This window comes from Cervus canadensis, chromosome 22, assembly GCF_019320065.1.
Source record: "Cervus canadensis isolate Bull #8, Minnesota chromosome 22, ASM1932006v1, whole genome shotgun sequence".
Classification (NCBI taxonomy): Eukaryota; Metazoa; Chordata; class Mammalia; order Artiodactyla; family Cervidae; genus Cervus; species Cervus canadensis.
Genome location: NC_057407.1, coordinates 45,008,355 through 45,035,704, shown reverse-complemented (window position 1 = coordinate 45,035,704; position 27,350 = coordinate 45,008,355). Strand labels below are relative to the sequence as shown.

At 41.6% G+C, this 27,350-nt stretch overlaps 1 protein-coding gene across 3 annotated transcripts in view; it reads right to left on the bottom strand.

The window, feature by feature from the left end:
• The window catches only part of ULK4 (unc-51 like kinase 4), a 502,923-nt gene that overhangs the window by 359,556 nt on the left and 116,017 nt on the right, over positions 1–27,350 (bottom strand). For all 3 annotated transcript variants that reach the window (XM_043443377.1, XM_043443375.1, XM_043443376.1), the window contains 2 exons: positions 23,562–23,689; positions 528–661 (listed from right to left, as the gene is read on the bottom strand). In XM_043443377.1, coding sequence (XP_043299312.1) covers positions 528–661; positions 23,562–23,689 — 262 coding nt within the window. The remainder of the gene's footprint in view (positions 1–527; positions 662–23,561; positions 23,690–27,350) is intronic.

Here is a 27,350-nt window from a genome sequence, read left to right as displayed (position 1 = left end):
ATAAACATCCTTTGCAGATCATTATTACTTTCATCTTAAATTTTTCAAACCAATGAAATTTTCAAACTTTAATATCAAAATTTTTTAATATTAAATTTTGATGCCTATGTATTTTTTAAATTATTTTAAGAAAAAATAAATTTGTGGTTACAGCTTGAAGGAAAAATGTTTTTCTTCCGAATTGTGCAAAGAGAAATCTTGAGAGAAGTTCCTAAAATGATAGCTTAAGTCCAATTTTCACCAATTAAAATTCTTTCCTTTTCTTTTCCAGGACTGCGAGATGACACCTCAATGAAACTTAATTTAGCCCTTTAGCCTACTCATTGCCTCAGTCATGTCACTGATACAAAATATTTATGATAACAGATAGGGCACGTTGAAATTTTGAAACTACACATTCAAGAAGTATCATTGCACTTGCCTGTAAAAAACAGACCATCAAGAACAAAAAGAGAAGAGATGCCTAAAAGCCAAGTCACAGAAAGATAAGCAGGAAGAGCCTAAGGATGGACGAGACTCCAATTTACCCAGGATACGTGGCAGCTCCTGCACCAAGTGACGGATGAGCAGGTCAAGGCATCGGGACAGGTATTCATTGCCGCTCTGCTGCTCCTTGCCTGGAGTGGTCTTTCTGCTGTCTCTCTCGATGTACATCACCAGTCTACACACAGAGAAGGGCCAAAGATTACCTCTCATGATAAAATAGTTGATAGCATCTGCCCGAAAATGCCACCATGGCAAGTGTTTCCAGGGGGGCACCGCCCCCATCATGTTGACATTTAGATATGGAGCGACTTGTCGGGCACAGTCTATTTCTGCCTTAGAAAAATGAAGACGTTTATGCAGAGAGAAAATAAGGCAACTCTGAATATCTCTGCCAGTGTATTACAAAACGACGCCCTGACTTCATTTGCTTTTGGCCCATTAAAAGAAACCCCACGTTCTTCAGATGACAGATGAAAGGCAAACAAAAGCATCTGGAGAGAAGAGGGCTTCGGCATTTTGAAGATTCAAAGTAGAACCACCAGTTGGCACGTTCGTTGGACATGACTCTTAAACTTGCTCTGAATCCCAGGCAAGTCATAGAAATTCCAGTTCTTTTACTAAACTGTGTATATAAATCCAAAGAAAATGATTCATTTCAGCACTGAATAATACAGAGAGCAGATATCATCTGAACACCTGGATTTCACATGCCCTTTTGTCCTCTGGTTTAATGATATCTGTCTCTTAATAAACTTATTTCTTCTTCAAACCAGTGGCATTTGTTATCATCTATCTCTGAACCAATAGCCTCCAACACAGAACTAGGGGACTTGTTGAATCATCACTCTGGGTACCAAGAGTATTGCTGAAAACTGTTAGGCCCACACTTCCTTCTCTTTGCTAGACCCACTACCCAAGTTCCCAGTCCCTGCAACTCTCTAAAGGGCAATGAGTTCCCTGACTTCAAAGGCCTCTTGATTGCAATCCCCCTTGCTGGACTCCTCTTGCCATCATCAACCATCTCTCCAGCCCTGTTGCAATCATCATCCCACCCAACTTCTGCTTCCCAAAACTTTGCAAAACTCCCACTGTAAACCAGAAAAGGTGGTTCTAAACACAATACACATACATAACATACATTGAAATCTTAACATTGAGCATTTATGTGGTTCTCTTAGTAGATTTATGCATCCTTTTGCCTTCTTGCTGGTCATTATTTGTAGCTCTATTAGTAAAGACCTGGGCATGAAATCCAATCAAAAGTTTAAGATCCATATAAGCCAGGTGGCATCTCTGTTTCAGTTGCTGATTAAAGCCCTAGTCACACTCTAATAAATACAAGACATTGCTCAAAATGTAAAGTAAATCCCGATGAATCCATAGAAATATGTCGCTATGACTTAAACAACAGAGAGCACAGAGCTCCATGATGATAAGTGAGCCAAAGAAACGAGACCCTAATCATTTCATGGTAAGAGGAATCCAAAAGCTTCACATAAAATGGGATGTGATAGAAGATGTGATAAAATGAATGGCATCAGCCTGGGGAGCCAGTCAGCCTGGCGTTCCCGGCAATCCACAGCAGGACACGCTATCGCTGTGGCCTAGGGCTTCCAAGCCAATAGCAGCCACTCCAGGAACCTCTTGATCAGCTGACTCCTGTTCCATCAACCCCACTAAGGAGCAGGACCAGAAAACACCATCTTCCTTTATGGTTCCCCAAAATGGCGTTGCCTGGTTTCTCCCTGCCCAGTCTCGCCATTTGCTGAAAAGCTTTATTCAACATTAAAGATTCTGGCATTTAACTGTAGCCCCTCCAAGCTAAGTATTTCAAATATGCCCTCTGACTGTACTGACTATAATCTGCTCTTATTGCTACGTGCACACTCTTCCACTGTGACAGTTCCTCAGCCTCCAAGGAACTTCCCCTGACTGAACCCATGACACTGCCTCCCAACCCATGACATCGTCTTTCAAAACCCAGGACATCATCTCCCAATCCAAGACATCTCCGAAAAAGTGCTTCCTTTTCCTTACTTACTTCCTGCTTCGATTGCATTCCATCATCTATCATTTCAGTACACTCTTTTTTTCACACCCACGTAGTCAAATGATCCGGATGAATCCAGTGATCTATACACTTCCTGTATGCCTGCAGAGAGGCTGCTGAAGTTAAATATGGAGCAGAGTCACTCCGTTGTAAAAGGATGACACCAATACTCAAGGGCACAAGACAGGACCAGCACTCAGCCTATCTCCAAAATGTTCTTCTCTTTAAACACTGAAATTTCCATCCTCTTATGAGATTCTCAGTGAGTGATTCTGCCTCCTACTATACAGAGAAAATAGAAAGCATCATGAAGAAATTCTTCCTAAATCTAAACTTATTGTGTGTCCTATCCTGGCCTCCTGGCCTCCCATCACAACCACTGACCTCTCTCTCCTTGCAATTCTGTCTGGATCACATTCCCTTCCCTTTTCTCAGAATCTTGAAACAACCAGTTCCTTGTTTTCCATTTTGTATGCTCACTCTCTCCCATTTAACAAACTACTTTTCCTGTACTTCTAGCAACTGCCCCATGGCCTCTCTCCTCCCTTTCTCAGGCAAACCTCTTAAGAAATCAATCCACTTCCAATATCTCCTTTGCTCCTCTTAACTTCTTCCACCCACCACAATCTGCCCTCACTCCCATCACTTTTCTAATGAGTCAGCTCTTTGCATCAGGTGGTCAAAGTACTGGAACTTCAGCTTCATCATCAGTCCTTTCAATGAATATTCAGGACTGACTTCCTTTAGGATTCACTGGTTTGATCTCCTTGCAGTCCAGGGGACTCTCAAGGATCTTTTCCAACACCACAGTTCAAAAGCATCAATCTTTCGGCGCTCGGCCTTCTTTATGGTCCAACTCTCACATCCATACATGGCAAACTTCTTACTTTTTGGATTTCTCTGGTTTATGAACCATGAGTAGGAGTCATCTATTCAAAACTTAAGTGTTTTGAAAACATGAAGTAGTATCAATGCTCTACACAGACAATTGAAAAAAAAAAAAAACTTTAGGTGATGTAACACTCAATTACACAACATACCGTACCAGATGATAAATGGTGAGTGTCCGCAAAAATATTACCTCCTTTTCGTAAGAACTACAGACCTCCATTTTCTCACTAAGCCAAGTCACGGTGACTTTAAACAAGAGGTAAATCAACAGCAACATCACAGGAGTATCCCAAAACTTTATTATGGCCTGTGGCCCACTATGATTTCTAAGTTATTTTTCTCCTTTCCTTCAGTAGGGTCACTCAACTTGACAATACTGACAGAGATTTCAACAAATCTGGCTCTAACTCCCAGCCCTACCACCTTCTAATAGCGTGATCTTGAACAAATTTCTTAAGCTCTTTATACCTTCAGTTTTCTCATTATAAACGGGATAACAATGCCTACCTTGTAGGATTGCCGTGAAGATTAAATGAGAAAATTGTCTGGGGTCTAACACAAGGTACATACTCAAGACATGTTAGCTGCTGTTATTACTAAAAATAGTTGCTTCTATGAATTATTAAAATTAATGACCACCACCAAAATGAAGACACTGTTTTCTGGAGTGAACAGATATTAAGAGAACATTCCCAGGGAAGGCCACCTCTGCTGTTCATCCTATTCTCTCACAAAATCAAAGAGAGACAAATACAGTATCACTTATATGTGGAATCTAAACAACAGTACACACGAATTTATTTACAAAATAAACTTAACAATTACAAAAGGCAGAAGGGTAGGAAGGGATAAACTGGTAGTACAGGATTAACAGATACACAATACTATATAAAAAATAGATCGACAACAAGGATTTACCATATAGCACAAGAAGGAAACATAATTCCTTACAACAACTATAATGGAAAAGAATTAGAAAATATATATATATAGATATACATATATATATATAATCAAGTCACTTTGCTATACACATGAAACTAACATAATATTGTAAATCAACTATAGTTCAGTTTTAAAAAAATAAAACAAAGAAATGGAGCCTCAAATGTCCCACTTCACAACACTGCCAAATGGTTTCCCAAAATGGTTGTCCCAGTGGCATACAAGTTCCCCCTGAGTTACACCTCACCAGTATTTAGTAGCATCAAATTTTTGCTCATTTCTATTTTCTGGTGTTTTCTTGGCAAAACCCTATTAGCCTTTGCCCTGCTTTTCGTTACTCCAAGGCCAAATTTGCCTATTACTCCAGGTATTTCTTGACCTCCTACTTTTGCATTCCAGTCCCCTATAATGAAAAGGACATCTTTTTGGGGTGTTATTTCTAAAAGGTCTTGTAGGTATTCATAGAACTGTTCAGCTTCTTCAGCGTTACTGGTCAGGGCATAAACTTGGATTACCGTGATATTGAATGGTTTGCCTTGGAAACGAGCAGAGATCATTCTGTCGTTTTTGAGACTGCATCCAAGTACTGCATTTCAGACTCTTTTGTTGACTGTGATAGTTACTCCATTTCTCCTAAGGGATTCCTGCCCATAGTAGTAGATATAATGGTCATCTGAGTTAAATTCACCCATTCTAGTCCATCTTAGTTCACTGATTCCTAGAATATCAACATTCACTCACTATCTCCTGTTTGACCACTTCCAATTTGCCTAGATTCATGGACCTAACATTCCAGGTTCCTATGCAATATTGCTCTTTACAGCATTGGACCTTGCTTCTTATCACCAGTCACATCCACAACTGGGTGTTGTTTTTGCTTTGGCTCCATCCCTTCATCCTTTCTGGAGTTATTTCTCCAGTGATCTCCAGTAGCACATTGGGCACCTACCGACCTGGGGCGTTCCTCTTTCAGTGTCCTCTCTTTTTGCCTTTTCATACTGTTCATGGGGTTCTCAAGGCAAGAATACTGAAGTGGTTTGCCACTGCCTTCTCCAGTGGACCACATTCTGTCAGACCTCTCCAGATAATCACCATGGTGTGATCACTCACCTAGTGCCAGACAATCTGGAATGTGGAGTCAAGTGGGCCTTAGGAAGCATCACTACGAACAAAGCTAGTGGAGGTGATGGATTCCAGCTGAGCTATTTCAAATCCTAAAAGATGATGCTGTGAAAGTGCTGCACTCAGTATGTCAGCAAATTTGGAAACTCAGCAGTGGCCACAGGACTGGAGAAGGTCAGTTTTCATTCCAATCCCAAAGAAAGGCAATGCCAAAGAATGCTCAAACTACCGCACAATTGCACTCATCTCACATGCTAGTAAAGTAACGCTCAAAATTCTCCAGGTCAGGCTTCAGCAACACATGAACCGTGAACTTCCAGATGTTCAAGCTGGTTTTAGAAAAGGCAGAGATCAAATTGCCAACATTCACTGGATCATCAAAAAAGCAAGAGAGTTCCAGAAAAACATCTATTTCTGTTCTGCTTTACTGACTATGCCAAAACCTTTGACTGTGTGGATCACAATAAACTGTGGAAAATTCTTCAAGAGATGGGAATACCAGACCACCTGACCTGCCTCTTGAGAAACCTGTATGCAGGTCAGGAAGCAACAGTTAGAACTGGACATGGAACAACAGACTGGTTCCAAACAGGAAAAGGAGTACGTCAAGGCTGTATATTGTCACCCTGCTTATTTAACTTATATGCAGAGTACATCATGAGAAATGCTGGCTGGAAGAAGCACAAGCTGGAATCAAGATTGCGGAGAAATAGCAAAACCTCAGATATGCAGATGACACCACCCTTATGGCAGAAAGTGAAGAAGAACTAAAGAGTCTCTTGATGAAAGTGAAAGAGGAGAGTGAAAAAGCTGGCTTAAAGCTCAACATTTAGAAAACTAAGATCATGGCATCCGGTCCCATCACTTCATGGCAAATAGATGGGGAAACAGTGGAAACAGTGGCTGACTTTATTTTTCTGGGCTCCAAAATCACTGCAGATGGTGATTGCAGCCATGAAATCAAAAGAGGCTTACTCCTTGGAAGGAAAGTTATGACCAAACTAGATAGCATAATTAAAAAGCAGAGACATTACTTTGTCAACAAAGGTCCATCTAGTCAAGGCTGTGGTTTTTCTAGTAGTCATGTATGGATGTGAGAGTTGGACTATAAAGAAAGCTGGGCACCGAAGAATTGATGCTTTTGAACTGAGGTGTTGGAGAAGACTCTTGAGAGTCCCTTGGACTGCAAGGAGATCCAACCAGTCCATCCTGAAGGAGATCAGTCCTGGGTGTTCATTGGTAGGAATGATATTGAAGCTGAAACTCCAATATTTTGCCACCTGACGCGAAGAGCTGACTCATTTGAAAAGACCCTGATGTTGGTAAAGACTGAAGGCAAAAGAAGGGGACGACAGAGGATGAGATGGTTAGATGGCATCACCGACTCAATCGACATGAGTTTGAGTAAACTCCAGGAGTTGGTGATGGACTGGGAGGCCTGGCATGCTGCAGTTGATGGGGTCGCAAAGAGTCGGACATGACTGAGTGACTGAACTGATCTTGTGGTGTTAATGCAAACTTTAGTAATTATTATGGTAGGCATATTCTGATATTTCTCTGTTGTTCATATTTTTTCATTTCTACAATACCTATTCAGGTCTTCTGCTGATTCACCCATGGGTTACTGGTCTTTTGTTATTGATCTGAAATTTATATGGTCTAGAACTGTCCCTCTTCTTTCTTCTCCTTCTGTCTTTCACAATGAAGTCTTCAATCCACTGGAAACTGCTTTATCATAAGGATTTTAAAAGGAATCTAATCCCATTGCTTTTCCAGGCAGACACACTTGCCCTGGTAATATGCATTGAAAAGGTACTTCTAAAACTAAGGGTGGAAGAAAAGGAGCAAAAGTACACATTTTTGGCAAAGTCTGACTAAAAAGCAATTTCATTTGTAGATTACCTTTTCTACCCAATGAATCTAAGTGACAGCTATCAGACTTGTACAAAGGCAGAAGTTTGAAGATTTATTCTCTATAGAAAGTAAAGCAGAAAGGTTCTAGACTAAGCGAAAGCAAGCCAAGCCAAAGAAGGGGCCACCTAACAAAACAGGGAGTCTAGGTGAATTTCTCAACAAACACCAGGACTTCTAGCCCCCTTCCCCAGGGGGCTCCCCAGGCCCAGGCAGCCAGGTCCCTGCGTCCCAGGCTGACAGCAGGAATGTGAAACTAACTGGCTCAAGAGAAACATCCTAGAGTTACTGATGCTAAAGTTCATGTCAAAAATGCCCAATGTTGAGTAGTATTCGAGCATGTAAATATACCACAGTTTATTCATTTCAGTGCTGACGGACATTGAGGCTGTCTCAACTCATGCGTACTACCAAGCGTAACTTAGGCTGGATCCATGGAAACATTTCTGTTGGATATATACTTGGAAGTGAGACCGCTGGATCATAAGGTATGCCTGGCTTCAGATTAATAGGCACTGCTGATGGTCAGTTTTCCAAAGAGATGAAGTCAATTTACACTGCAACGGGTAGGTATAAGAATTCCAATTGCTCTATATTCTTGCCACAATTTTTTCATGTGTTAATTGGCCATTTGAAGATAACCGGTTTAGTAAAGTTCCTGTTCAAGTCTACACTCATTTCTCTCTTGTATTATCTGCTCTTCCGTGCTTTATACATTTTAGTTAAGGGCCCACATCAATCACATGTGTAGCAAATACTTTCCACTACACTATGGACTTGTTACTTTCTCAGTGATCCCTTGTGGTGAACACAAGATCTTAATTTTAAGGTAATCCAATTTATCAATATTTTATGACAGTGCTCTTGTGTCCCACTTAAAAAAAAAAAAATTGGTCTATTCCAAGGTAATAAAGAAATTTTCATGTGTTAGCTACTGGAAACTTGTTTTCTCTTTTTACATGATTTAAATCGACATGAATTAACTTCTATGCACAGAGTAATTTAGAGCTTTTTTTTTCTTATACTGATATCAAAATGATCCATTTACCACTTACTGTACAAACCATCACTTCCTCACTGTTTTCTCCTGCGTCTCTTCTGCTCTTCTCCATATTTTCCATCCTTTTGTCTCTTCATTGGTCCCAGATGAATTTAGAACAGTATATTAATTCTCTACTCAGCTGTGTCTAATATGTAGTTAACCCAATCCCACGAGTTCTGCATTTCAGTTATAGAATATCCACTCTATTTGTTTTTATAGTTTTAGTTCTCTACTGAAATTTTCTATTTTCCAAATTCCTGAATACACTGATCATAGTTATTTTAAGGTATCTTTGTGATTAGTTCCAGTCTCTGTAACCTCTGTGTATACTGTAATTTATCTCACTTGTTTTTTGTATCATATCATCTTATCCTCTTGCAGGCCCAATTGCTTTCTGATGAGCGTTGGACTCTATATATATAGTCTGTGAGAAGTGGAAGGATTACTTTGAGACCGAGGGTTAAGCTCCTTCAGACCGGATTTACATGTAACCCTGGATCACCTTAATCCAACCAGAGATGATGATGGTTCAAAAGTGGGCTTCTTTCCCTGTTCCAGGAAATCCTCCAAATAAGTAACAGGGATCCAAATAAATAAATCCTCCAAATAAATAACAGAAATACAGGGCAGAGAAAATGGAAATGTTTATCTTCTGGACATCAAAGAATGCACAAGAACTTCCATCAAAATTTATAGAGTAGAAAAAGGAAATTTATACTTGTGTCTGAGGAGTCAATTTTTTCTAAAATCTAAACTACCTATTACAAAAAAATTTAATACTGTGCTACTTAATTGCCATAGTATGACATACCATTTCTTTAAGGCAAAAACTACTCACTTTCAGCCACTAGTACAGACTGTTAAAACATAAGGAGATATCCATTACCTCTGCTGGGAGAAATAAAAGACTGATGGGATCCATAACAATATAAAACTCCCTCTAGAATGATGCTCCATTTCTTCATGCCCTCTTGAACGCCTTCCCATTACAGGTTGTGTTTACACAGGCTACAGGAGAATAAACTGACTTCACGGACAAGGGAACATTAGCTACTAAAAGAACTCACATCCTATGAAGGAAATAAAATGTGGAGACATTTGAGTATAGAATCCATAAACACTTTACAATTTCTCTACAACCAAACTGCAAATGTTATTCTTAGTGGTCTACAAGGGTATTAAGTTAAAAAGATCGACAAGCTGAACAATAATCCAAGTGTTAGTGAGATGGGGAAGCCTGGGAGTGAAGATAGACTTAGGGAGCGGACTGGGTTCCTTTGGGGCAACTTGAAGATTCCTCTTGGGCATGACAGTGAATATGTAAAGAATATGCAAACCGGGAGTTTGGAGAGGTCTTATAGATGCATACCAACCTATTTGAAGCCACGGATTGGATGAAATGACCCTGGGACAGTGGTGAAAGAGCAATAAAGAGGGCCCAGGAAGGTGCAGAAGAGGGAGAACCAGCGAAGAAGAAGAGACTGAGGTGGGGAGAAAGCAAAGAATGCATGTTAACTCCTACCATGAGCCCTTTCACTGCACAGGAAAATTCTGGTTCAAGCTGGCCAGCTGAACCCAAGCATTTTACTCCTCTTTTTCCCACATCCCCTCAGGAAATCCACATTATCCCTAAAAAGAGGAAGCTGTACCATTCACAGCTAGAACCTTCCAAGAATTTTGTCAAGCTGACGGTGCAGATGGAAGGGGGCAGAGGCAGGCACACAGGAAGGAGAAACCTGCCCGGGAAGCAGGGAGAACCCCAGCAGCACCCGCAGCTCCAAATGGCAGGGAGACAAGTTTAGGCGCTGGAACTGATAAGAAGAGGTGAGTTCCTCAAATCTAAGGACAGTTATTGGAAAAAACTAGTACCAGCAAACCCAGCACAAAGACCATGGTAACTACAAGGAGAAGGATCCCAGGAAGACTGCAGGATGGAGAAATTTTAAAGCAAAGGAGTGACCTGATAAAAGTGGCATTTGAAGAACGTGACTCTGGCATGGCACAGATAAATGATGAGAGAGGAAGGAAGCCAGATAGGCCATTAGCAGTTACGAGTGTGCAGGTGAAGAGGAGAAAAAGAAAGGAACTTGAGAGACAAGAACAAACTGCCTGGAAATGGTGAGAATAGGAGATAAGACTCCAATAGTCTTTTTGAAAGAGAATGGCACATCCACGTTACGAGAAATCAATCATACGTATTTTTTAAACGGAGAAGCCATGCTCCTTTACCTTAGTCCGGGATCCTCCAGGATGCCATCACCCCTGCCCCACCCCCATTCCTACCCCCTGAAGCCCCTCCCTCCCCTTCCGGTCCTACTGGACTCACTGTGCCCACCAATGGGCCACTCCACTGTCTACTTCTGCTGCAGACCTTCCCATGTGCAGTATGCTGCTGCATAAGATGCAAACTGTGGCTAATCCATCCCATTTGGATTCGCCTTAGACCACCTCACAAATAGTTTCTTGTTGAGACCACATACTATTTCAGAAAATCAAAACACCACATTTTTCCTTGCTTCACTTCAATCTAAACCCATTGGTATCTATCTACTGCACAATTTTTATAACTGACTTTTCTCCCTTCAGAGAAAATGTGTAGTTTAAATATGGAATTTTGGGGGGAGGAATAAATTTGGAATTTAAAATTAACAGATACAGATTACTATGTATAAAATAAACAAGGACCTACTATTTAGAACATGGGTATATTCAATATCTTATAAAAACCTATAATGGAAAAGAACCTGAAAAAAAGACACATGTGTATATATATCCCTGAATTACTTGTACACCTGAAACATTGTAAATCAACTATACTTCAATAAATAAATAAGGGATCCTTTTAGAAAACTTATGAATTTTTGCCTAACTAAAAAATTTATGACGTTTTGATTCCACTTGTTTGACTCAGTATGAATAAAATGCTAGATTTCTAATTTTTATAAAACAGATATGCAACAAGCAACAAAGGTGTAGCACAGGGAGCTATAGTCAATATCTTGTAATAACCTATAATGGAAAATAATTTCAAAAATAATATAAATTTATATGTAGAACTGAATCAGCTTGCCGCACACCTGAAACTGTAAGTCAACCATACTTCAATAAAATATACATGTTAAGAAAAATAAGGGATCTTCAGCAAGCTCATCATCCAATACTTTTCTTTGTAATTAAAGCTGCTGCCTCTTGGGTTATGATGCTCAGGTGATAGTTTTGATCTAAATTTAAATGACATGAACACACCACATGTACAGACCTATTCTGTGTTTATTTCTTCAGTTTCAAAATGTAATAGACATTTAGGACTAGACATAGTTAGCAATCAGCAGAATCCACACACTGGCTACATGATCTCTGCAGCAAGGGCCATTATGATTAAAAACAAAAAAAGGGGACAAACAGGAGTTCCTGACATGTCCCCTCTCTAAAAAGATATTAACTCATATCCATAGAAAACCAAATGATAGAAATTGATACCAACATCAAAAAAACAAAACAAACAAAACTGACAGGCACAGGGATGATAAAAATCTATTATATGTCCATTTGTCTATTTGGTCTGTGCAGAATTTCAGAAAAATGACTGTGATGGACCTCAACTGTGGATTACCCAAAATGCAAACAGGTTGTGACTGCAACTGCAGCTGTGATTTCAGCTTGGTACCTCTACTGCAGCAAATTAGCACTGCCCTGGGATCTTATAGTTGCTATTGACCTGGCAAAGGCTTTTTTCTACATGTAAATATGGAAGAACCACCAGCACATGTTTGCTTATTACAATCATCACGGCAAACAGCAAACGTTCAGGGCCTTTCCTCTGAGCTCTGCCAACAAGCCCGCTCTTGGTCATCAGGCAGCAAAGATCTGCACATCCTGATGTCCCACCAACATCACACTTGTACTTACACACTAGCACTCTGATGACGTTAGACATTAGGCTACTGGACCTGAGGAACTTCAGCTGGCTTAGTAAGACATTTAAGAGACAGATAAACTCCATAAAAATCCATTGTCTACTAGGCCCCAATGAAGTTTCTAGGGCTTAATAATCTAGAACATGTTGAGCTACCCCTCCAGAGCAAAGACAAGTTATTTTATCTTCTACTGATTATGACCAAAAAGTGGGCTTTGTGAACCTAGGCGGCAATATACACCCCCTTTGACTGTGTCCCTCTGACTCATTTTCTGAGAGACCCACATACTAACTAGTTTCTAATGGAGCTGGAATGAATGAAGGCTCTGTTGCAATTCCCATCTGCAGTGTAAGCAGTTCTGCCACGTGGGCCATATGACCCAACACATCTACTGATGCTTTCAGTATCTTGTGGGTTATCTTGTGGGAATATTTATGGGGCCCCAGGAAAACACCAATAAATGAATCACAACACAGGTCTTTAGGTTGCTATCGTCTGAAGGTTTGTGTTCATCCCCAAATTTAACTAGAATCCTAACACACAATGCTATGATGTTAGGAGGTGATTAGGTCATGGGGGTAGAGCTCTCATGAAGGAATCAGTGCCTTTATAAAAGAGAGCCCACAGAGGGCCCTAATCCCTTCCTTCATGTGTGAACACAAAGATAAGCCTGCAACCTAGAGGAGGGCCTTCAACCAACCCACAATAGCATCCTGATCTCCAACTTCCAGCCTCCAGTACTATGAGAAATATATATGTCATTTTTAAGCCACCCATCTGAGCCACCAAGAAAGCCCCTTTATAAGCCACCAATCTTTGACATTTTGTTAGAGCAGCTAAGGGTTTTAGCTGCCAAGTTTTAGAGTTAAGTCATATTCTCATCTGCAGATCACTGTTCTTTTGAGAAACAGCCCCTGATAGAGGATGAACATGACGAGTGACATCCAATGATCACATGGTATGAGTAACCCATCACTAACCGTATCATTAACCTAACACGCCAAGCCACTACCGCTGGGCACACACAGCAGTAACCCATCACCAAGTGCACTGATAAATTTAAGAGCGGAGCTTGAACAGGTCCAGTAAGAACTACTAAGCTGAACGAGCAGGTGGTGCACAGTCCTTTGACACATTCTCTTTAGCACTGTCTCTCCTCTCTCGATCCTGATGAAGAATTATTTATAAGCAGTTGACCGAACAAGAAAACCACTGAGCCTGGTTAGTGAATGGTTCACTACAATACGCTGGCAGCAAATCAAAGTAGACTGCTAACAGCATGACAAAAGAAATCAAATGAGTCCCCGAAAAGGAAGCCCAACACATTTTGTTTTACTTTACGTTCAAACTGAGACATGGCTAAAGGTACTGATGCCTGCTGATTTCATGGGCACTGGCTATCAGCTCGAATCTTCTATTGATGGCCAGGGACTTTAAAAAAAAAAAAAAAGAGTTAAAAACTGGTGACCAGAAGTTCTGGGAAAGGTCTGTATGAGTGGACATCTCAGAATGCGCACAAAGCATGATGACATTTGTGCACCGTGTGGATGCCCGCTAAAGGACAATGACTTTAGAGAAGCCTCTCTACAAGCAGCTAGAGAAGATGACACATCCTGCAAATGTGAGCCCACACTATTTCTCCAGTCACTCCCAGGCTTGCTCACGGGCCCTCAGCCAGAGTGGCCTGGTGGCAGTATTAGAGGAGACACATGGGCTCAGCACAAGGAATGCACCTCTTCAATTGTGACCGAGATCCTGCCCATCCAGCCAACACGAGAAAGCAAAACTGCGCCCCCAGCCTGGCCCATAACCTGGGAAGACCAGCCAGCCAGCTAACAACAGACTGGTGCATGAAAGGGGCAGGAAACTCTCCTTTAAGTACAGACAAAAGAAGTGCCTTATTTATCATCATGATAATCAAAAGTAACACTCTATCTGATCAAGAAACTTACTGATTGCAGAAGTGGGTAATATGCTCAGGCCCATTGAATTCAGCAAGTAGCCCATCACCCAGAAACACCTGGCTTAACTGAGAGGAAGAATGGGCGACTGCAAACTCGGTGGTGCTGCCAGCTGGGAAAAAAACACAACACCAGGTCTCATAACAATGCGGTGGAATGCTTTGCATCAGCAAACTAAACATAGGCTTTAGCATTCCCCATCATCAAAACACACGGGTCTGGTGGTAACTGAGAGGCAGAAGTGGGAATGACTACCTCTCACTGTTACACCTAACAGCCCACTCACTGCTTTTTTACCTAGTTTCCACGACCCTGAGTTTTGCTGGAATGGTTCCGAGCAAGAAAGGTTTCCACCAGAGGACAAAATAATTCCATCTGGGGCATGGAGAGGATCACTCTACTGATGAAGAGTGAGTGATCACAATCACCGAGGAAATATTACATTGCTGCCAAACAGTGTGGACAGGGTCACAAGGACCTTGGAGAGTCTCTGAAGAACCTGCAGGATTTTCACATGCACAGTCGCTCAGTCGTGTCCGACTCTTTGAGACTCCAGGGACCATAGTGCCCCAAGCTCCTCTGTCCGTGGGATTTCCCAAGGCGAGAATACTGGTGTGAGTAACCATTTCCTTCTCCAGGTGATCTTCCTGACCCAAGGATCAAATTCACATCTCTGTCTCTTCCTGCATTGGCAAGTGTATTCTCTAGCACTACTTGGGAAGCCCAGATACTTCTGTATCTAATAGCTAAAATTAAGGAAACTCTAAGCAACCAACAAAAACCTGGGTCATATCCTTCAAGTATTTGACAAAAGTACAATTCTGTGATTCAAGTTTATTTATAACAGTAGAACTTCTCAATCATTAGGATTCATGATATACATTTGTCATCATGCTCAGATGCCCTCAAAAAGGTAAACTCACCAACTAGTCAAAAGTTGCCCCTCTAACTGTACTTAGGATATAAGATAGTGGTAGGTGTTTTTTTCCTTAATTTGACACTATAATGGATAGAAAAAGTATTTATCATTTTAAATTGCACTTCTCTGATTATTCTTGAGACTATTTTTATGAATCTCTTTACATAGATTAACTCTATTACCTACGACACAAAACTTTACAGAATTTCTTAGCATTTTATTTCTGATTTGTGGGGCATATAAAAGTTTCTAAACTATATATAGCCAAACTATCAGTATCTCCTTTTATGGTTTATTTCATTGCTTTTCTGCTCAGAAAAGCTTTCCTTGCCCATATTTAAACATATTTTCTTCCAGCTGTTTAGAGTTTCTTTCTCACATGTAATTCTTTAATCCATCTGGAATTGACTTTTGTATGGTGTAAGCTGAGAAAATAATTTTTCCCACACAGTTAACCAATTATACAGAGTAAAATTTTTTTAAATCTTCAAGATCAAAGCAGATTTTTCCCCCCACTGATTACCATATTAATAGCAATGCTATGGGGAAGGGAGAAAAAAAAGGTCTAGGAAAACCTGATCCATCAGGAGGCATTGACATTTCAGGCTCATAACAAACCACACAATGAACTTACAAGGCTCTTCATCCCCTAAAAGGGTTATCATTTCTAGAGAAACATAAGACCCTATTTTATCTCCCGTCATTTTCAATATGAGTATGAAGCCATTTGGAGAAATAGGTGGACATTTGGGGGCTATCATATCCTTTTTATCTAATCCTGACAGCTCAATTTCACTGCCTGTCGTGCAAGATAGATTTGAGAGCTGACATCATAGAAAATGTACTGAAATTTAATCCACAAAAGGCTGATGGTGATGATGGTAAGCAGGAACAAAATATCTATATAATGTAGCAAAGGTTATCATGGGCTCTTGATGTGAGGTTTCAGTTCTCAGGAGATGGGTAGCATTGCCGTTAGCTCAAACATCCAGCTGCTAATGGAGTTCCAAGGCACAGGTATGGAAGAGAGAACAATTTCCTCTATGAACTCATCACAGAGAATTTTAACATCTCTCTAACCTGAAGCCTGCCTCCCTTTTGCAAACATTTATATTCAACACTGCATTTCATATGCACACTGATGTAATACCTGGGCAGCAAAGCAAAAAGGAACACATACCAACCTCCCATCTGGGAGGTGTGGGCAAGGCCAAACAGTGCACTAACCTTCCATCCTCTGCCTGGTGGAAGCAGGCAGCAGTGACCTGATTCCCCTGTAGGCGTAATTCCTATAAGACAGCGGGCAGCAGGCCCTCCATTCCTTGCCCAGCCAAGCAAGCCACTCTCCAGTCTCCCTGCAGGGGCAGTGACAGCGTGTCTGAGCAAGTGGCTGAACTTCCATTCCCTGGCCAGGAGAAGCAAACAGCAATCTGATTTCCCTGGCAGGTTACTTATCAATGGGTCCCAGTGATGAGCGGGACCTTCGTCCCTCCCCTAGCAGTGACAAGACTTAACACCAAGCGAGATGAAGACACACCCTATTACACAAGGTAATAGGCAAAATGTCCAGGATATAATCTTAAAAATCACAAACCATAGCAAGAACCAGGAAAATCACAACATGAATCAAAAAAACACAATCAAGAGATGCTAACACCAATATGAACCAGGTACTAGAAGGATCTAATAAGAATTTCTAAGGAGGCATCATAAAAATGTTTCAAATGATATGAAAGAACTGAAAATTTTAGGAGAAAAAAGTTTTTAAAATAACCAATGTAAGCTACAGAACTTTTGAAAACTACAATAACCAAAACTTAAAAGTCAATGGACAGGCTCAAGAGTGGAGCACAGGTAACAGAAAACACAATCGGAAAACTTAAGGACAGATTAGCTGAATTCACAATATCTGAAAAGCAGATACAAATAGGCTTATAAAAGAAAGCGTCTCAGGGACCTACCAGACAATAACAAAATGCCTTGTATTTGTATCATCAAGATCCAGAAAGGGAGAGAAATAATGGGACTGAAAAAGTATCTGAAGAAATAATGCCTGAAAAATACTCAAATTCAGCAGAAGACTTAAATGAGCAAACTCAAAATAGGAGAAACCCACACTAAAGATGTATAACAATTAAACTTTTTTAAATCCTAAAGACAAAGAAAATGCCTTTAAGACAGCAGAGAAAAATGAACCATGGCTATTGAAGGAACAGCAACTGAAATGAAAGATGTCTCATATGGAACTACCAGTTTGGTTCCAGGACCCACTGCTGATACCAAAATCCGTGGATGCTCAAGTCACATATGAACTATGCTCTCAATGTTCACATAGTTTTGCATCTAAGGAGTCAACCAACCACAGATTGTAGTTCTGTCTATATTTACTGGCAAAATACCTGCATGTAAGTAAACCTGCAAAGTTCAATCCCGTGTTGTTCAAGAATCAACTGCACTGCCAAACAATTAGTGTTCTTTATACACTTCAATATCTCTTCTTTGGAGTCACATCACACACTACCAAATTATTTTTCAAGTTTTAGAGACTGCTTTATTTAATTTTATTTTTAATTATATTAAAAATTCACCTGACACTTAAATCTAAATCATAAAACAGGTATATGCAAAGTAGAGCTGTCACCCCATCCCTGTTCCCTATTGTCTTTCGCTCCAAATAAAATGCCATTTTGTTCATTTTTAATTTATCCTTCTATTCTTTTTGAAAATAGTAATAAGTGCATGTCTTTTCTGTTTTCTCCCTCATTCCTACACAAAAGTTAGTATATAATAAGTACCCTTCTGCACCTTGCTTCTATCAGGATAATACGTCTTGGTGATCAGTTCATGGCTGTGTATAGAGATCCTAACAGCTGCTGAGTCCTCCATCATGGGGACTGTGGCTAGAAGAATTCTAAAAATGTCTCTCCCACGATTCCTACCCCTTGACTATTCAAAACACTAATCTGAGTACAACAGTGAAGGGAGTTTAAAGATAAAAAGGAACAAAATTATTTCATTTGCAGAGATGTGAATGAGCTTAGAGACTGTAAGACAGAATGAAGTAAGTCAGAAAGAGAAAACCAAGTATCATATATTAGCATGCATATGTGAAATCTAGAAAAATAAGAGAGGCGAACCTATCTGCAGAGCAGAAAGAAACACAGATGTAGAGAACAGACATATAAACACCAAGAGGGGAAAGGAGTGGGAAAGAATTGGGAGACTGGGGTTGACATACGTCTGCCACTACGTGTAAAATAGGTAACTAATGAGAACCTACTGCATAGCAGAGGGAACCCTCCTCAGTGCTCTACGGTGATCTAAACGGGAAGGAAACCCAAAAAGGAGGGGATACATGTGTATGTACAGCAGATTCATTTTGCTATACAGCGGAAACTAACAACTATTGTAAAGCAACTATACTCCAATAAGAAATTTTTAAAAATAAAGTCCCAATTCGATTATCCTCAAATTATGTAGGTTACCTGCATGAGCCGAACCCAATCCGCTGAAACCTTTAAAAATGGGGTTTTCTACTGCTGGTGGCAGAAGAGTGAGGCCAAAGACATTTGAGTTGGTGGAAGGGGATTCAAGGTATAAAAAGGGCAACTACTCGCCTCCAGGAAAAAAGCAAATGGCTCTGCTGTGAATTGCCAATGGAGAGGAAGGACGGCCTCTAGAAGCCGAAAGCAAGCCCCAGCCATAAACCAGCAACAAAGCGGGGACCTCGGTCTCACAGCTGCAAGGGAATGAACTCTGCCAACAATCAGTGCTCTTGGAGAAGACCTCAGCCTCAGACAAGGACTGCAGCACCAGCCAATAACTGCACTTCGACCCTGTGAGACATGAGCAGGGGGTCCAGCTACGAAGAGCCTGACTTCCTGACCCACATGAACTGTCAGATGAATACATGTGTGTTGTCCTAAACCACTGAGTTTGCTGTCATGTTACGGCAAGAAGGAGAAACTAACACAAGGGTGACCACAATTCTCCAGCTAGTCTGCTGTATATAGTTTACCGTTAACAAATGATGCCTCACACATGTGTCATTTCATGTCTTTGCCAATAACACATCTTTGGACAGCGTATCCGAGAAGTGAGATGGCTGGGACAAAGGGTAAAAATATGGAATTTCTCTAGATACAGCCAAATTCTTCTTCATAGTAGTCACAGTATTCTGCCATTCCCACCAGCGGCCCAGGACAGTGCCAGCTGCCCCAAAGCCTCCCCCACAGAACATGTTTCAGACGCTATCAACGTGCTGAGTGAGAAAGAGCAGTCAGTGTAGTTTCTCTTGTAACGAGGAGTATGAGGTGTTTTCCTCTAATAATAAGGAAGATTCAGCATTTACTCACAGATTGAGGATCATCCTCACTCCTTTTTCCATGAACTGTCTGTTTCTCATTAAGTCTCTGTTTCTGCTGAGTTTGTCTTGTCTCTTGGCGAGTCTTGACTTCTGAGTTCCATGTTTCCTTATGTATCTGGTGATTCTTGGTTGCCCATTTATATTTTAAGAGGATGCACTGAAGTGTTGTTGGAAGGTCTGCATGCAGGAGTGGGGCTCACGATGGATGGGCTCCAATACAGGAATATGGGGCAAGGTTTCTTGAGCTACAGTAGGGGACAGCCAAATGGCCAGTCCCTGCGGGGATGGGATCAGCTTCCCTGAGGTTAATCTCCAAACTCTGGTCAAGAGCATGGAAACCAGGCTGCCAACAGCCTGCAAGTTAAGGAAGGGTAGAAAGCAGATGTCCTCACCCTTGAGACTAAGCAGCTTTTCTACGATCCTCATTAGAGGGTCTCACAAAGCATCTCATCTCCCTCTGATATGTCTCAAACCCCACTTCTGAAGCCTTACTGGTTCAAACCACCCTGAATATCTCTCATGTCTCCTGGTGCAGCAGAAGAGGCAGAGGGTCCCAGATGCTCAGGCCTAGGAATCAAGTCTTCACGCAAATTGCCACCAATCCTCCTACGTTGAGTCTCACCTCCCTCTCACCACTGACTTCAAAGGTACCTTTACACCTGCCTTTCCCAGCCTGTCCTGAGTTCTGCCAGGCGGTGATCAGGTCTCCTCCCAGCTTCTCCCTCTGCAGACATTAATGATGTCAGTGAACATTCATCTCTCACCCTTCCAGCTTGCAAAAAACAAGGACAGGTGACAGTATTCCTCTGCCCCAGTCACCTCCCCCTCTGCAGCTCTGTGACTTTTTGATTCCTTCACCCTCAGTTTAATACAGCATCAGGAGACAGCGTGTTTGAGCAGAAGATGACTACTGAGATTTCTTCCATTAGAAACCCTCCTCCATCTGCTCCTTTCCTCCTCCTGGCATTCCCCATGCTCTGCATGTGCGGTCTCCTGGACCAACACTCCAACTTCCCTATTGTTTCCACATGCATCTCCATGTCTTTGTCATTGGCTCTGTGTGGGTCATTGTGTCCTTTCAAAGCACTAATGCTGTCCCCAGCAGAGGCCATTTGCTTTTGGTTCTTCTGCTGAATTTCAGGAAACTGCTTCTCCATGGAGTTTTCATTCCTTGTTTGTTAACATTCTGTCTATTCCATTAGTTCTGCCTCTATGAGGGCTGCCTGCCCTGTTCTTCCTCCTTCAAGTACTTCCAGCATCTCCGTCAGTGGACTGTGACCAAGCTCTGCTCGCTCAAGACTTCCTCCCCCGGCTCGGAGCCTGATCAGGCCAGGTTGTGGCAAAGATACAGGTGGGCAGGGGACACGTTCTCTCCAAGTGCTGGAAAATGAGATCACCCCCCTGCAGCCTCAGTCAGGGGCAGACTGGCCCCCAAGGCAGCTCCACTGTGGATGGCCTGGGGACAGGACCACTGGCCCGAATACCACACACCAACAGCACCTGCATTCTGCACCCAACAGAAGACCTAAAGTCTGCTATTCCCCCAAGCTTAGAGGACAAAGTGTTCATGTCTCTGCCCACAGCACAGGAAGAATGGGGCCACCCTTACCTCTCCCGCAAGGCTAAGCCTCACCCTCCAGGCACCCCGCCCCTTCTCTCTCCAGAGAGTGCAGAGTAGGGGTCAGGGTTAGGGTGTGCATTCAGGCCACCATCTGCCCACCACGGCCAAAGTTTCTAAATATTCACTCGGGGACACAGAAATCACAGTCACTTCCTAGGAGGACCAAGCCTGTCCCACGCAGGCTCTCATAGTCTGAGTGATTCGGTTCTTTCCAGTTACTCTCTGAGTTGGGGTGAGAAGCGGAATTTGAGATAGGATGATTAGAGTGGCTCTCAGAAGTAGTAACCAGTAGACTGAACAGAAACCTGCATGAGCTGAGGAGATCAGCTAAGCACATAGGTGCGGGGAGAGCACCGCGGGCGTGGGGAACACCGGAGGGGTGTGTGATGAGCAAGCGTGTGCAGGAAGCGACAAGAACTGTGCGGCTGGGCTGGCATGGAGCAGGCGAAGGAGGAGTGGTAGAACACAAGGGCTGAGAGGCGGGCAGGCATGAGATGAAGTCGGACAGGGCAGCCCACGGTCAGAGTGTGGGGTGTTACCTCAGCCCAACGGGATGTCATGAGGAGAATGAGAACAGGCAAGAAACAAAAGCGGATTCACACTGTGTGAGAGACACTCTAGCTGCTACACGGAGACCAGACTGTGAGTCTAAGAAACGATGGAAGAACACCTGTTGAGAAACCGTATTACTTCTCCTGGAGGAAAATGATGGTAGATACAAGGAGAGATGAGAGGCAGCAAAGACAGTGATGTGGTCTTTACTGATAGGTAAGAGTGACTTCTGCTTCCAGACATGATGGGCTCACAGGATTAGGGCACACCCTCTCATCTATAACCACCAACAAATAGACAAAACATATGAGACATCAGTTCTCAAATGGACATAAGAAAACAATGGGTTGATCCCTGAGAGATGGGAATCAATGGAAACTTGTTAAGACCCTGCGCATGACCCACACCTAGAAGTGGTTCACCTGCAATGTGATGACAGGCTAAAGACAGATATAGGGAAGAATCTAACAGAAAACTACAAACGCCTTCGAAGTGATGAACATGCTCAATGAAAGTCATGTGCCCATGAATTGATATTGACATGTGGTAGAACCCATCTGTGTGAAAAGACATTCTCAAAGATAAGAAACATAGAACTGCATTAGGGATCAGCATCAACAGGAACATTTGCAATCAGATTTGATAATAAGGACTCTCACTTTGACCCCTAATTAAGCAAAATGTTAAATCTTCTCCCCAAAAGAATTCTATTTTTCCCATTATTAGACCTATGTTACAAAAAGTATATACTCAATTATTAGCAGTATATACTGTTTCTTTAACTTCAGTGAAGTGGTTGATTTACAATATTGTGTTAATTTATGCTATATAGCAAAGTGATTCATACATTATTTTTCATATTCTTTCCATTGCAGTTTATCACAGGTTACTGAATATAGTTCTCTGTGCTATACAGTATGACCTTATTCATCCATTCTATATATCACAGGCTGCATCTGCCAGTCCATCCCAGGGATATATTGCGAATAGTGTATTTTTAATTATGTCAACCAAAAATTTGTGAAAATTTGTCTTCTCTCTTGTAATAGAAGTACATACATAATATTCACAATTTTGCTTCTTGACTTGTAAATCCTAAAACATGTACTCTCTGTTTGCAGGATAAAATTTTCCAATCCCTAATCAAGATCCATCTCAGCAATTCTAGAATCTTCCCAGTATTCCACCTTAAGTAAAAAACCAGGTCGAGAAATAGACAGTAAACCATGTGCTCAAGGTTCCTCCAGGATGTAACAAACAGGGCCAGACAGTTTCAAACACATTAATCGAGAAACATCAGAGGATGGAGGGAAACTGAGGTACATTAGAAGCTTCTCCTTTTGGAGAGAAGAGGTGAGACTCAGTAACCATGAGAGATCTGCCCAGTCGAGGACAGTCCACATACTCCAGATCCCCATTCTGCCTCCTTCTCTGGTGCACTACACTGGTTCCTCGGGGCTTTCTGCTATTCTTTCCAGAACCTCATACTAATGAGAACTATGACCAAACCACCCGTCAACAATGCCTTACAAAGATGCAAACCAGAACCACCTTTAACACCCTACCTTTAACACACTGTGCTCAGATCTAGGAAATCCCTAGTACTTAACCACCAGCCGACATCAGTGTTTCCAAACAGAGGTGATAAGTGAAAAATTAAGCCCTTGGAAAAATCTAGGAAAATGACATTCAATAACCACGTACATAGGGGTCAAGAAACACTACTAATAAAAGAGGTACCAAACTGAAGTCATTGGCAAAATCAGAGAAAATCTTACCTTGCTTGGCAGCTGAGCAGCAGCATCTCATGGTTATGAATCAAAATATATAAAAGAACCAGAAAGGCTTTGGCTCTAATGGAAGTGGAGGGGCTGTCCAGCAAACGGATAATTGTAGAGACAAAGTCCTGTGGGAAACATGAGAATATTTTTTAAGAAAGCATGAAACAAATAGAACAGTCAACTCTGAAGGTAAATAGATTATAATAACCAAATAGATGGCATAAAATAAAATAACATCACTTGTCAGTTTTGAAATTCTTTTTTAGTGCTATACTCTATACCAAGTTATTAAAATGTATGATCTCATTTAAACCTGAAAAGTAGCTGGAAAAGGTGACAATATTATCTCTGTTTTAAAAAAGGAAATCTTGAAAAGTTAAGCACTTTGCCCCAAATCACAAAATTGGATTCAAATCCAGGTCAGACAGACAACAAAGCCTGATTCTTAACCACCCATCACATGATCAGAAGTGTGGCAATAACTAACTAGAACTCAAAGTCACGACTGCATGTATGCATGAACCTTTGAGCAAACCTGCACACACAAAGATCACACCTCTAGTCTACACAACTGAGGTCCTACAGACATAAAGTAAAAACAACAGCCAATATGGGACACAAGGAAAAAAACCTCAATTTCTATACATATATGGGTATATATGTACACATGCTCAGTCAGGTCTGACTCTGCGATCCCATGGACTGTAATTCATCAGGCTCCTCTGTCCATGGGATTTCCCAGGCAAGAATACTGGAGTGGGCTGCCATTTCCTACTCTACTATTTCTATAACATTCTTTACTTAAAGGTTTAACACAACACAGAAAAATAAGTGTTGACGAGTATCACTGTCATTTTCTCTTGTAACAAAAAGACTACATTCTGGGAGCCTACGGATATGCAAAAAATGGAATACACATACACACAGGGTTAACGGATATAAGTAGACAGAAATATGGAATTGGATTGTTATAAAGATGGTTACAGAGAGCAGGACTTTAAGTTCCTGAGAGTCCTTGGCAGAGGCAAGCACCTACGAGTGACACTGTGTGTCCAAGGTAGGTGAAAGCAGCTCAATTTTTTTTTATTGTTGCCAAAGTGCTTTCACATTGGGTGCTATACTGGAAGGCAGGAAGCGCTTACACAGCCATGTACATGATTCTATTTTAAAATGGAGATATATCTGTATCTATGCACCAGTCTTTTTGCCTTTTCATACTGTTCATGAGGCAAGAACGCTGAAGTGGTTTGCCATCCCCTTCTCCAGTGGACCACATTTTGTCAGAACTCTCTACCAAGACCCATCCATCTTGAGTGGCCCTACACAGCATGCCTACAGGGCATGGCAGTCCCTTGAACTGCAAGGACATCAAACCAGTCAATCCTGAAGGAAATCAACCCTGAATATTCATTGGGAGGACTGATGCTGATGCTCCAGTACTTTGGCCACCTGATGCAAAGAGCTGCCTCATTGGAAAAGACCCCCATTCTGGGAAAGACTGAAGGCAGGAGGAAAAGGGGACGATAGAGGATGAGATGATTGGATGGCATCACTGACTCAAGGTACCTGAGTTTGAGCAAGCTCAAACTCAAGATGGTGAAGAACAGAACCTGGCATGCTGTAGTCCATGGGGCTGCACACAGGCAGACACAACTGAGCAACTGAACAACAACAAATCCATCAGTCTCACCTAGATCCTGAACCGAATAATCAAACTAATTCATCAACCAGGGTGAAAAACAGAATCAACACCAAGGTGGCCTTGAGTAACGGACCTGTTTTCACCTTTCCAGTTGACAGCAGAAAGCCCATTTCCCCACAGTCAACTCTCAGTTCTAGTTTATACAGTACAGTCCATAGATCAAAACAACAAACTGTTTCCCACACTGACACCACTCTCACACATACACGTGCATAACTGCAAAACCATGAAAACATCCATTAGCCATGTACTGAAAAACGGTTTCAGACTACTGCAGACTAGAGAGATACGATATCTGACTGCAATTCAGTATCTGGAAGTTCTGTTTCACATCAAAGAACATTACAGGGACAACTGCAAAATCTGAAAAGGTCTAAATTAGCTATGTTAAATAAATGTCAGCTTTGTGGGACTTCCCTGGTGGTTCAGTGGCTAGGACCGCACACTCCCAATGCAGGGGGTCTGGGTTCAATCCTTGATCAGGGAACTAGCTTCCACATGCCCCAACTAAGAAGTCCACAGGCCACAAGTGAAGATCCCACATGCCACAACTAAGACCCGGCACAGGCAGGCAGGTGAATAGTTAGACAGACAGACTGATGAATTAATAAATACTTAAGAAAAAAAAAGAAAGTTTAAGTGTTTAGTCTTTCCTCTAGCTGGTAGGAAAGTGAGTTGTCATTTCTCCAAAGCCTTAAAAAAAATGTTATTTTCTTCTGACCCAGTTGTTGTATCTCAAGAATTTTAGTGTAACAAAGTGATGATCAAAAGAGCTTTAAGTACAAGAATGCTCATGACAGTACTGTTCATAAGATAGACAAAAATAGGAAACCAACTTAAGATTCCAAAATAGGGGTTTTGTTAAATCATAAGATTCTGAGAAAGATGGAAGGCAAAAAGAGAAGAGGGCAGCAGAAGATGAGATGGTTAGATAGCATCACCAACTCAATGGTCATGAATTTGAACAAATTCCGGGAGACAGTGAAGGACAGGGAAACCTGGCATGCTGCAATCCATGGGGTTGCAAAGAGTCAGACACTACTGAGCGACTGAACAGCAACATTATACCCAGTAATGATGCATGTGAGGAGGGCAGGTGAAGTAGGAAAAAGACGCCACAGAAGTGACATTGCATGATTTCCAAAGCCAGGTTTGCAAAGGCCATGCGGCTCCTGTCTGGTTCTGTTGAGACACTCTCTCTCGGAACCCAGCTGCTATGCTGTGAGGAAGCCGTACTAGCCCTCAGGGGCCCTACGTGGAAAGCAACTGAGGATCCCAAGCCACAGCCCAGTTGGGTTCCCAGGGAATGGCGAGCACCAGCTTGCCAGTCATCTGAGTGAGCCTTCTGGGAAGTTTATTCTCAGTCTTTCCCAGCTTTGCTTAAACTACCGACTGGTGAGATAAATAAATTACTGGTCTTGTTTAAGCCACTACATTTTGAGCAGTTACACAGCAAGAGATAAGTGAAATATAGCTTAAGTGTACAGTGAGAGAGGAAATTTTTCCAGGTGCAATGAAGGTTTTGTACAGCAACGGTTGTAATTTTAAAACACAGAAATGTCACTAAGAAGTCATGATGAGGTCTAGTCTATGTCTTATTGATGGAATGTTATGCAGCCATTACTAACAATCTTGAAAAACTAAAATAATGCTTATGATTTTGAGGGAAACAAACTAGAAAAACTATGGCAAATAACAAAGATAAAAAATTGCATACAAGATTTGTTTGTAACACCAAAATTCCCAGTCCCTTACAAGATGCAATATATTACAGACTCTAATTTTGGATCTATACCTGAAAGCACCTTGTGCCCCAAATAAATTCTCATCTTGTCATTTCAGAAAAACTAAATGAACAGTGCTGACTGACTCCCTAAAACTAACTGCCCAGGGCACCATAGTTAATCTTAAGCAACATGCACCAGACCTCTAGAACAGTATTAATCTTACAACAAGATTACAGGCTACAGGCAAAGACTAGTGCCAAGGATGAATAATCAAAACCACCTTCAGAGAGTCAAAATAACCCCGGGTTACTGTAGGTTGCAATCCACCATGTATTCAGCTTTGATTTAAATTCATCT